General features: G+C 47.1%; 1 protein-coding gene across 2 annotated transcripts; it reads right to left on the bottom strand.

Moving 5' to 3' along the window:
* Positions 1-290: 290 nt before the first annotated feature.
* On the bottom strand, positions 291-10,587 carry NOLC1 (nucleolar and coiled-body phosphoprotein 1). Of its 2 annotated transcripts, none has more exons than XM_012102840.4 (13): positions 10,446-10,587; positions 7,805-7,860; positions 7,564-7,694; positions 7,331-7,467; positions 6,767-6,932; positions 4,527-4,648; positions 4,265-4,406; positions 3,863-3,991; positions 3,453-3,563; positions 2,713-3,351; positions 2,418-2,527; positions 2,153-2,245; positions 291-1,984 (listed from the first exon to the last, which is right to left on the bottom strand). In XM_012102840.4, exons 1-13 carry the CDS (start codon positions 10,563-10,565, stop codon positions 1,826-1,828), a joined length of 2,115 nt encoding a protein of 704 aa, XP_011958230.2. In that variant the 5' UTR covers positions 10,566-10,587; the 3' UTR covers positions 291-1,825. The 2 variants fall into 2 exon arrangements, with proteins under 2 accessions (XP_011958230.2, XP_004020189.3); XM_004020140.5 differs by having other exon boundaries at positions 7,564-7,691.
* Between the last annotated feature and the right edge of the window lie 1,546 nt (positions 10,588-12,133).

The raw sequence follows: 12,133 nt of genomic DNA, 5'->3' as shown, positions 1-12,133 counted from the left end.
TTCTTGCCTGGAGAATCCCAGAGACGGGGGAGCCTGGTGGGCTGCCATCTCTGGGGTCACACAGAATCGGACACGACTGAAGTGACTTAGCAGCAGCAGCAGTTTTAGACCACCCAAACACTGGACTTATAGCCTGAACAAGACACCATGACACAAGGTATAGTCAGGAAGGTATAGTCAGTCCACAGTGAGCCTCCACAGGTCTGAACTCTAGCCCTCTAACTGGCACCCAAGTTGTTCTGAGTAGGAGGTAGGAGGGCTTTGGATTCACATTAGTAAAACTCCCAAAACACATATAAACCAGTCAGTTTATTATTTTGTAGTTAAGATGTAGAACTTTCACCATGCAGACTTTATATGTATGTCAGCATACTTTCTTCCTAGCGGCAGTTACACAGAAAACCAGGTTATCAGGTTACTTGGAACCCAAACAAAGGGAGGCTAATCTTAACTTACACCTCATCTATAAAGTTACGGCACACTTTCCCAACACAGGGACAGCCCAGCACCAGAGAACTTGGGAGAGACTGGAGAACTCAATTTTCCTCCTCACTTGCTCTGGCTGAGCACTGCCAACATTAATCTCCTACAGTTCTACAAAAAGCCTGCATGGCCCAAGAGCCGCATCTATGCTCACAGGTTTTGTTTATTGTTACCTCCACTGATACTGACAGTGAGGTTCTAAAGGGAGCATATGAGTTGCTCCCATGTATCAACTACAAGACACAATAACCCTGTTAGAATGCTCTCCCAACACCACTCTAACTCAAGTAATACTAGAAAAATGCTTTGTAAAGGTTCTTCTCCTCTCCATTAGCATATACGTAGGTTACCTATAAATTCACCTGACTAATGGAACCTAATTCCTACTGAGGATTTTCATTATAGATTTCTTCCTTCACTTTCTTGATCAGTGACTCCCAAACATGTAAGAAGTTAATCAAACTATTTCGTGTCACCATGCTACCAAGACAGAAATACCAAGTGATATGTGCTTTTCAGATTAAATTTTGTGCTTTAAAATGTAAAAAAACTAAGAAGATATAGTCCTCAGAAGCCAATCAAAAATTATCTTTGAACAGTAAAAAAGTTTATGCTTTTAAATTAATAAACATATATTGCAAACATTATGTGATAATAAAAATACAAAAAAAATCCAGGCTGACCCCAGGGCATTCACACATTAGAATTTTGTCTGAAATAAAACAATGACTTTTATCCCTTAAAGTAGGTAAGTCCATGCTGGCTGAAGATTTCAGTCCTAGACCCCATGGATGAGGTACATAGTTCATGCTTAACAGATATACACATTAACAATGCTTAATGTTAACTGTCCTTCATCAGGGCTCTGAGGGGTAGGAAGCATGAAAAGTGGACACAAGCACTCACATAGGCAGAGTTCTCCAATTATAAAAATTCTTACATGTGACCTTTACCAAGTCTTGGGAGATAGCTAAGATTTTAATCTGGGGGAACCCACCTCTGAAAACCACAACAAAAATCAGTAAGAAATGATTTAATAGGAAATATACAAATTTCTCAGTATGAAGACTTTCTCAGAACATGGAGGGAATGACAACTAAAATTTTTCTTAAAAATGAACACTCTTTGTCCTTGCTACCCAACACTCAAAAAACAAATCTGTACAAAACCACAAACACAAAAAAGGACCTTAGAGGGTATTACAGTGCAGAGTCTTCAGACCTATTCTAAACTGTTCTCTTCACCAAGACCCTCCCCTGAGAGAGCCTAGGATTCCCAGGTCCATTGAGGACGGTGAGTGGGCTCAGATCATCACCCTTGCTGTGCCATAGACAGCCCACGGTCACTCACTGTCAAACTTAACAGAGTTGACTTGGACAGAGATGGAGCCTCCCCGGTAGCTGCCCCGCTTCTTCTTGGTTTTCTCGTGCCGGAAGGATTTGCCTTTGGTGAACTTCAGAACCTGATTGGCTCGCTCCCCCCAGTCTCCAGCTGCACCCCGCTGGTAAGCAGAAAGAGGTGGTTAGCACAGAAGAGCAACCCCAGAGCCCTGTCATTTCTTCTTGCTCCAGGCAACTCAAACCCAGAGAACCTATCAACCAGGACCAAACGTTGTACTCTCTCCCACCCCACCCCCTCAAGGATGGTGAAGACCCCTCGTTCTCCTCACCTTGGCGTCAAAGGAATTGTCTGCCACTCGAGCATCCACCTCGATCTCCTCTTCCCTGATCCTTCGGAATGGGGAGGATGCCCTTCGTTCTCCCTGGGGAAGAATGGAGCAGGAAACTCAGGATGGAGCAGTCATGGAACAAAAAGGTCCTCCTGAGCTACACACTTGAGCGTGTGTGCCAGGCCAGGCAAAGAGGTGTCCAGATGATCTGCAGTTTTTGTCTGCTCTAAAAGCTGGCTCCTGGGAGGAAAACAAGACAACCTACCTTCTTCCTTTTAGGAAATGTGTTGGGGGTCTGAGGCTTTATCTTCTTTGCTGGAGGAGTCTCTGCCTCCTTGGCAGCCTCATTCTTCTTCTTCTTCTTCTTTTCTGAACCTACAGAACAGAAAGCCAGACTCAGGAAACCAGTTTCCTGTCCCCTCCTCCCAGGCTCCCACACCGAGGGCCTCCAACTAACTGGAAGCTGGTCAGGGGCTTTGGCTCCCTAATCCACTCCTCTAGAGTACCGCCCATTCTTGTTTAGGGGACAAACCCAGGAGGCAGGTTTTTTGGATACAGACCTGGCTTAGCAACTGCCACTGCTGCCTTTTTCTTCTCCTCCTCCTCCTCATTGCTGCCCCTGTCTGCTTTTCCATTCTGGGCAGTCAGTGCAGAGGTGCCATTGGCCTTGGTGGCCTGCGGTCTTGGCGTGCCCTTGCCCTTGGGTTTCTCCTCCTCCTCCTCACTGGAGTCATCAGAGGAAGAACTGCTGCTGCTCTCGGCCTTTGCTTTCTTCCCGGAGGCTGGTTTGGAAGGGGCTACAGCTCCCACTTCCTTCCGTGGCTTTTTAGTTGGGGGTTTAGGTGTCTTCTTTTCTTCCTCTTCCTCGCTGCTGGAGCTGTCTGAATCCGAGCTGCTGCCCCCAGCACCCTGAGAGGCCTGCTTGGCAGGCAAAGACAGGGCTGCTTTGACTGTCGCCTTGGACTTAGGGGTGGCTACAGTCTTCTTTGTCTCCTCCTCGTCACTAGAACTGCTCTCCTCCTCACTGGAGCTGCTGTCAGCCTTTCTGGTTAGAGGCTTCTGGCCACTGCCCACGGCCTGCTTGGGAGTGGCAGCTAACTTAGCTGCAGGCTGCTTGGGAGTGGCGGCGGGCTTACTTGAGGGATTCTTGGTGGTACCAGCTGGCTTGGCAGTAGCTTCGTCCTCAGAACTGTCGGAGTCTAGACAGGGAGGTTAGAGTGAACAGGTCCCCGAATCAGGCTAAAGGGGGTCCTTGGAGCTACCATCGCCCCGAGGGCCTCCTACACTATACCGTCCTTACCTGAGCTGTCTGAAGAGCTCTCTGCTGCCTTCTTTGCTGGAGCTGCTTTAGTAGCTGCCTTGGCGATGACTGCCTTAGCTGGAGGTTTCTTTTCTTCCTCAGAACTTGAATCTTGAGAGAAGCAATGACATTAGGCTGGGTCCAGAGTCCCACCAGAGGCAGGAAAAAGAAGTGTAGGGAGTTCTCTGGTGGCCCAGTGGTTAGGACTCTGGGCTCTCACTTCCATGGCTGGGGTTCAATCTCTGGTCAGGGAACTGAGACCCCCGCAAGATATGTGACACAGCCAAAAACAAGGATGCAAAGACCGGTACAGAGCATTAGCCCTGAGGTGCTTCAGAGAAAAGCAGAAGAGAAGCATTTCCTTCCCTATTCCTCACACACTCCCAGACCCAACACAAGAAATGACTCACCAGACTCATCACTGCTCTCCTCACTGCTCTCCACAGTCTGCTGCTTCTCTGCAGCTTTCTTGGGGGACTGAGTTCCCAGGGACTTCTTGGGTGGGGGAACAGAAGGCGGGGGGACTGAGCTATAGGGACCTGTTTAAAAGGGACAGTGTGATAAAATATGTACACAAATTTTTTGATACCGCTTCCTTCTAGAAATGGAGCTTAATTCCCTTTCCCTTGAGGATGGGCTCAGATTAGTGACTCACTCCTAACAGACTAGGGCAGGGACGATGGCATGCCATTTGGCTTTCTCCTTTCTCTGGGACAGGCCAGCTGTCAGGCCAAGGTCCACGTGGTGACTGCAGAGGTCCTCCTGCCTTTGGGCCCTCGTCAGTGGTAGCTTGACTCCCCGTGTCCAGTCACCTGGTTTTTTCTTCATGGGCTTTTTCTTCTGCTCCTCTTCCTCCTCCTCACTGGAGGAGTCCTCACTGCTGGAACTCTTTTGGGCAGGTGCAGCAACCATTTTCACTGGGGCCTTAGCCACAACTTGCTTTTTAGGTATGGTCTGCATCACACAGAGAAAATCAATTACCACAGGAAAATATTGACCCAACCAATCCTGCCAGGAAATGGAGGACTTCCACCCTCTTGTCCCCTCTTCCCTGGTAGAAATTAAGGCCTATACCTTCTTAGAGATGGCTACTGCCTTTTCCTCCTCTGAGTCATCATCACTGCTGCTGCTGCTGCCGCTGCTGCTACTAGCTGCTTTGCCATTGGCGACTTTAGGTGCTGGCCGAGGTGATGTACCTAAGAAAATAGAAATAACATGAGTATAAAGACAGTTTTCGGACCCGCCACCTTCAGCAGCACTGCCGCCAAGATGCAGAATTTCATGAAGATCCTGAGGGGAATGACCATCACTCTTGAAGTCAAACCCTCAGCTACAACAGAAAATGAAGGGCCAAAATCCAGGATAAAAAAGAATTCTTCCTGAGTAGTAAAGATTGATCTTTGCTGGCAAGCAACTAGAACACAGATGTACTTTGACTATAAAATTCAAAAGGAGTGTACATTTCACCTTACTTTTGGGACTTCATGATGGTACTAAGAAAGGAAGAATTCTTACATAAGTCCCAAGAACAAGCATAAGAGAAAGAAGACTAAGCTAGCTGGCTGTCTGAAATACCATAAGGTGGGTGTGAATACCCTTCAGATGATAGCTGGGCTCAAGTTTTTACAGCCAACCACTCCGACATACATATGTATTGTTTCAACAAACTGTAAGACAGGTATGTTGAAAACAGACATGAGCTGGATTTCCCTGGTGGTCCAGTGGCTAAGAATACACCTGCCAGCCTTCCTTCATGGCTCTGTGGTAAAAAAACAAACAAACAAACAAAAACCCACCTACCAATGCAGGAGACACAGGTTCAATCCCTGTTCTGGGAAGATCTCATATCCCCTGGGACAACTAATCCCGGGAGCCACAACTAAAGCCCCAACACTCTACAGCCTGTGCTCTGCAACAAGAGAAGCCACCAGCGTAAGAAGCCTGCACACCACCACAAGGGAGCAGCCTCCATTCACCTCAACTGCAGAAAGCCCATACACAGCAAGGACCTAGTACACCCGGAAATAAAGAAAGAAAAATATTTTTTAAACAGACATGAACTGGGACTTCCCTGGTGGTCCAGTGGCTAAGATTCCATGCTCCCAATGTAGGGAGCTGGGGGTCTGATCCCTGGTCAGGGAACTAGATCCCACATGCACCAACTAAGATATGGTGCAGCCAAATAAATAAATATTTCTTAAAGCCTCCTCCTATTAGCTTGGTACTTAGGAGTCTGTTGTTATGCCCAAGTCTCAAAATCTCCCAATGACCACCAGGGAGCTGATATCTGATGGAAAAGCAAGAGAGTTTTTATTACCAAGCTCGAGCTGGGGCTCCCACCGTTACCGATGCAGTGGCTTAGGAGAGGAGCCCTGAACTCTGGGTTATATTGCTTATATAGGGTATTCTCGCGCGAAAAATTCGAAAAACGGGAGTTTCCAGGTTGGGAGACCTCTAATTGGTTACCTTCTGTGGAAGGGTTAGGTGTTGGGTTCTGATTGGTTCCCATTTCCACGGTAAATCATTACTTCCAAGGTAAATCACAAATGTAACTCATTACTTCCAAGGTAAATCACAAATTCTTGAACTTAAAGTCAGGAGGTCTAATCCAAGGGCTGACTGGCTCGCGCACAGTGGGGCAAGTTTAGGCAATATCCAAAGTCTAAGTCTGTTTGCCCGGTACCTTTGCAAAATGGAGCTCTTTTACAAGATAGAGTAGCTTAGGCTCTTCACTGTCAATTCTCTTGCCTTTGCAGCAAGCATAAAGGAGAAGGCTGTGGTTTACCGTGGTATTATCAAAGGATAAATTTCCTGCCCAAGTTCAGAAATAAACCTGTCTTCCAAAAAATTTTATGACGCAAATCATTTGAATATGCCCTCTGAAGTCTTTTAAACATGTTTTCCCTCATTGCCCACTATTTCTATAGTTGAAAAAAGTGAAAGTGTTAGTTGCTGCTCAGACTTGTCTGACTCTTTGCAACCCCATGGACTATAGCCCGCCAGGCTCCTCTATCCATGGGGATTCTTCAGGCAAGTCTACTGGAGGCAGTAGTTATTCTCTTCTCCAGTGGATCTTCATGACCCAGGTATCGAACCTGGGTCTCCTGTATTGCAGGCAGATTCTTTACTGTCTGGGCCACCAGGCAAGCCATTTCTGTAGTTACTAGTCCCTAATTTAAAAAAAAAAGACACCAGTCCATACCCCTAGTTCAATAACCAGTGCCATTTCATCCCTGTGGTGAATGAGGAATTTTCACACCAGTCCCCAGAGCAACCTGGTCCCCAGCCTAGCCTCTTGGGAACAAAAACGATACCTGGTTTGGCTGGGGCTTTAGCCTGAGTTTTCACTGCCACAGGTGTTGTCTTTGGCTTCTGGTTCTTTGGTGCCTCGTCCTCTGAGCTTGAGTCAGAATCGGAATCAGAGCTCTCGGCCTTCTTAGGAGGAGCTTTGACTGTCTTGGCCTGTGGCTTAACTCCCTTCTGTAAGAAAAGCCAGGGGAATCAGCAAGAGTTTTAGGGCACCCAAAGGACATCTTAAGGTACAAAAGCAAGCTCCCTTTTTTAGGCCTTGTTCCTGACATTCCCTGTTTAGAGCTCCCTGCACCTGTCCACAAAACATCTTTTACTCTTGGAGTCCTTGACGGTGTCCCAGAGAAACCCAATACTGTCAGGGTTGCAGAATGGACTGAATTTCCTCTACATTCAGGGTTCAACTTTCACCCTACAAAATCCTTTCCAAACCTCATATTTTTACAACCTCTCTGAAAGACCTCGTAATAATCTGTTGTTTATAACCAGCACCACCAGGCTAAAAGCCAAGATTTTGGACTTCTTCTTTCCAATCCCTTAAGCAATTCCTTTCCTCCCCAAAGCTGCACCTCAACAGGCTTTTTCTTTCTGTCTTCTTCCTCCTCATCATCACTGGATTCTTCACTGCTGCTGCTGCTGCTCTCGGATGCTTTGACTGCAGCCTTTCCAGGATGCTGAAGCAGACTGGCCTGCTTGGCAGGTACAGCTGAACAAAAATACGGGTCTCAGTAAGAATCAGCCATTTAGTACTGGGAGACTACAAATCCTCTTCCTGGAACCACAACTCCCTGCTAGGCCTTACCAGCTTTCTTAGCTGGAGGTGCCTGGTTTTCCTCCTCACTGCTGTCGTCACTGCTGTCACTGGATGAAGTCTTCTTCTTAGCCACTGGTCCATTTGCCTGTAACTTCCGCTTTGGAGCCTTGGTGGACCTGCTGAGGCAGATTAGGCTAACTTCTGGGGAACAGGACCTTCTCAAAACAAAGAATACAACCCAGCCTACTCACAGGGAGAAAACTGCCACACTGGCAAAGAGAAGACTTACTTGAGCCAGAAACTATAGATATCCAAGAGGGAAGAGGCGTTGGCATCCTGCTGGGTCTATAAGAGAAAAGACAGAGAAAGCACGGTAAGAAAGTTTTATCCTGGTTATTCTATGGGAGTTCAAATTTTGTGTTACTCTCTCATTAAAAGTCACTTATTTTGTCTGCTCTATCTGATATAAATGTTACATCTCTGAAGGTTTCTCCTACTTGTATAAATTAGGAGAAAAATATTCTATTTATGTATTTCCAAATTTTCGGTAGCAAAAACTTGGGTTATTCCTGTAGTTTCTGGCATCATCTATTCCCCTGCCTATCAATCCTATTTATCAAAGCCTTTAAAAACATGCATTCCATTAAAAACACTGCTTTATTCTAGCAGTGTACTATCCAGGAATTTATCCTTACCCATGAAACAAATACCTACACAGGAAGATATTTGCTGCAACTTGGTTTATAATTCCAAACCACTGGAAATCAACCATCAAGAGAAGATTAGTAAAAATCTATGCTAATTATTCAGGAAAAGGCAATGGCACCCCACTCCAGTACTCTTGCCTGGAAAGTCCCATGGACAGAGGAACCTGGTGAGCTGTAGTCCGTGGGGTCTCGAAGAGTAAGCAGGACATGACTGAGCGACTTCACTTTCACTTTCATGCACTGGAGAAGGAAATGGCAACCCACTCCAGTGTTCTTGCCTGGAGAATCCCAGGGACGGGGGAGCCTGGTGGGCTGCCGTCTCTGGGGTCGCACAGAGTCGGACAGGACTGAAGTGACTTAGCAGCATGCTAATTATTCAGTGCAGAACTGCATTCAGCTGTTAATTACACTGCTTATGAATTATGAGTTGGTGTTCAAAAAAAATGGCAAGGCATTACAGTATATACGAGAGTACAGGCTCAAAGTTAGATGAAATGTGAAACTTACTTCTGCTGGTTAGTAATGTGTGACCCTGAGTAAATCACTTGATCTAATACTGTTTTTCTTCCCTTTAAGATAGATAATACTATAAAGCACTAAGCTGTTGAGAGAATGAGATAATGCACATAAGGGGCTTAGCATCTGGCCCTTAGTATGCCCTCCACAAAGATTAGCTTTTGTCACATAAAAAAGATTTCTGATTCTTTTGAAAGGCCCAATTCCATCCAGCCGGATGTGGAAACACTCTCTGCAGCCTCTAACAGTCAATGCAAAACAGTTCCAATATGAAAGCAGCTCTATCAGATCACATATGGCAGGCCGTCTCAGCTTAAGGAAGCCCTTTGAGGCTGATCTGACTTATAACTTGTGTAACCTGATTCTACCACAAAGAACAAGCTTATCTTCTTAATCAAAGACTAAGACCACTAAGGACTACCATATGAGCTTCCCTGGTGGCTCAGATGGTGAAGAATATGCCTGCAATGCAGGAGACTCAGGTTTGATCCCTGGGTGGGAAAGATCCCCTGGAGAAGGGAATGGCAACCCACTCCGGGATTCTTGCCTGGAGAATCCCACGGACAGAGGAGCCTGGCGGGCTAGAGTCCATGGACTCACAAAGAGTCATACACCACTGAGTGACTAACACTTTCACTTTTAAGGACTACCTCACCACTCCACTCTATCTTCAAGGTGTTTTTTTGTGCAGTCTTGTCTGATCTCTTTGAGATGGAGATTCCAAACCTTTCATATTCCTGGTCATCTTCCTTTTATTTGTTTTTTAAACATCCTAAGGTACCATAGCCAACATAACAACTTCCACTCATTGATGCTTTCTGAGCACCAGGCACTGGTATTGCCACTTTGCATATATCATGTTATTAAAACTCACAAAAATCCTATAAAGTGAATGATGGCATGCTCATAGAAGTAGAAACAGATTCAAAGAGATTAAGCAAGCTGCCTGGATCATACACTTTTAAAGTGGCAGAGACTGTTCCCAAACCTACACTTGTCTGATGCAGGAAGTCAGAAATTCCACAACTGCTTGATGCTCAACCCTGCTTCTACTCCCGTTCATTTTTTTCTTTAGTAACAAAAATCCCAGCTTTCATTAACGGCTTCCCCGTGGCTCAGACAGTAAAGAATCTGCCCGCATGAGGGAGACCCGATTAGAGCTCTGGGTCTGGAAGATCCCCCGAGTAGGGAAAGGCTACCCACTCCAGGATTCTCTCCTGGAGAGGACCCTGGTGAGCTTCTCCATGGGACTGCAGAGTCGGACACGACTCAGCGACTAACTTTCACTTTTTTTCAGTTTTCATTATTTCTAAAGCAATTCTATTTGAGTCCTGGGTAAATTCGTTTGAGAGTTAAACTCAAGTCACGCTTGGCACTACCAGGAGCCTCTAATGCCTCCGGTAGGACCAGGCGCTCCCGCCCGGTCGCACTCTGCTAGCTACGTGACCTAGGCCACGAGGGTCCCACGCTGCCACCGCCTCACCTCTCACCAGAAAAAAGCAAGACTCAGCGCTAAGTAGCCAGACCTCGTGGAAGTGATGCCAAGACTCCAGGCTTTCCACCAACCGCCGAGAGCTCGGCACAAAGACCTGGCAGTCATTAGTCAGGCGGACCCCGCACACTTCCCTACCTGCAGACTTAAGCATGCCAGGGCCCGCAGCCCTGTGGTGATCCCACCCCAGCCCATGATCCAAGCCCCGGACTCACAGCGCCTGTTGCCTTGACGAATTTATTGGCCACGCTCGAGAGCTGGTTATCTCGCAGAAAGCCGAGCACGAGGGGATACAGGTCGCTGGGAACCACGCGGCGTAAGCCGGCGTCCGCCATCCTCCGGGTAATACGCGTCACTACCGTCGCGGACGCACACGACTCAAGAAACCGGAAGAGGCGGCCTAGGGGCGGACCCACGCAACGTCCTCGCGCTGCGCGGGACACGCCGGAAGGGGCGGGCGCACTCTCGGAGACAGGGTAAAGGCGAAATCCATGGACGCTTTCCGGTCCCACGAGTGTCGCCATCTTGGAAAGGCGGAGCCCGCCGTTCTGCTTTGTGAAGGCGGAGCCCTTACGTCAGAGGTCACGCCTTTGGTGGCGGCGGGAAAGCTTCGGACTTCCCGCGCCTTGCCTTCCTGCTGGAGCCACCTTTCTCAGTGCAGCGGTTACCCGTAGCATTCAGATATCAGAGTAAGGCGTGGGTCGGCGGGCCTGAGCTGACCTTGAGTTTTCTAAACTTGGTCACATATCCCACCGTCCCCTATTTGCGCTGCCAGTGGATTCCCACTCTTCCCCATCTTCACTTCAACACCCTGGAAGGCCCTTTCTCAAAATACCACCCCAACCTCTGCACTCCCAACTCCATTACCGAGGGCCCTTCAGATTATCTGTGGTAGTGGTGAGGTATTGATCTTCAAAACTGTCCACCTCAATCTTGACTTGCCCATGAGACAACTCTACCCTCCCTTATTTACACAGCTTCACGTCAGCTTCATGAAGAGAAAAAGGGGATGTGCAATAAACCCGAGCGACAGCAGCAATCTCTTCAAACGGATAATCCTGAAAATAACCCTTCTACTTCCTGGGTCACAGTCCACACTATGAATCCTCCCCGTGGAAGAACTAGAAAACCCCTCAACTGCCTCTGTCATGAGTACTCAAATTTATCAATGCCCAGGCCTATTAAGTTAATTTCAGGTTCTCCATATTTCAGTTCACATTAGCAGATAGCAATCCCTACAATCCTGTCTACTAGCCCTAGACTATTTCTCCTTCATGCCCCTCAGGGAGGTAAGGGTTCACTTTCTCAAAGGATACACTTCTTTGCCTTTCTCAAAATAGGCATTCCCCTGTCCTTGGTATAATTCCTGTATGTCCCTCTTTCCTAAAGGTCTATTCACTTGCATGCATTCTTTAAACATCTGAGCACCTGCTGAATGCCAAGCATTGTGCTCACGCAATGGTACACACAAGCCTCAGTTTCAAAAACCTTTATTTACAACAGGTGTGAACTTCCTCTGGGTCCCTGATATTCAAATTCCTTCCCAGACCAATAGCACCACGCTTGTTGGAAATGCAGAATCTCAAGGCCCACCCCATAACTCAGAATCCGCATTTTTAAAAGATCTCCAAATTTAGCTACCCTTTCAAAGTCTGAGAAGCACTGCCCTAGATGACTGATTTCACCTACAAGACTCTTGAAGAGCAGTTTCAAGTCCAATAGGATTCTGCACCTAACTGAAGAGGGGTCCTAGGAATCAAATGGAAGTAAGAATGTCCCTGTTGGGTTCAGAGAGGAAACATGACTTCTGTGGCACCAGCACCATAGAAAAAAGCACAACAGCACTTGGCAGTTCTCTCTAGTTCATGTTTATTAGTCTGCCTCAACCCCATCCATCTTACAC

This window comes from Ovis aries, chromosome 22 (assembly GCF_016772045.2).
Source record: "Ovis aries strain OAR_USU_Benz2616 breed Rambouillet chromosome 22, ARS-UI_Ramb_v3.0, whole genome shotgun sequence".
Classification (NCBI taxonomy): Eukaryota; Metazoa; Chordata; class Mammalia; order Artiodactyla; family Bovidae; genus Ovis; species Ovis aries.
The sequence above is the reverse complement of the archived record's forward strand: the minus strand, read 5'-3'. Positions and strand labels throughout refer to the sequence as shown.

Excerpts from the sequence above, each read along its gene's own strand:
- NOLC1 (XM_012102840.4), bottom strand. The coding sequence starts at position 10,565 with ATGGCGGACGCCGGCTTACGCCGCGTGGTTCCCAGCGACCTGTATCCC. Across the intron at positions 7,468-7,563 it reads ACCTCCAGCTAAGAAAGCTG|CTGTACCTGCCAAGCAGGCC; the intron begins GTAAGGCCTAGC and ends ATTTTTGTTCAG. Across the intron at positions 3,992-4,264 it reads GCCCATGAAGAAAAAACCAG|GTCCCTATAGCTCAGTCCCC; the intron begins GTGACTGGACAC and ends CCTTTTAAACAG.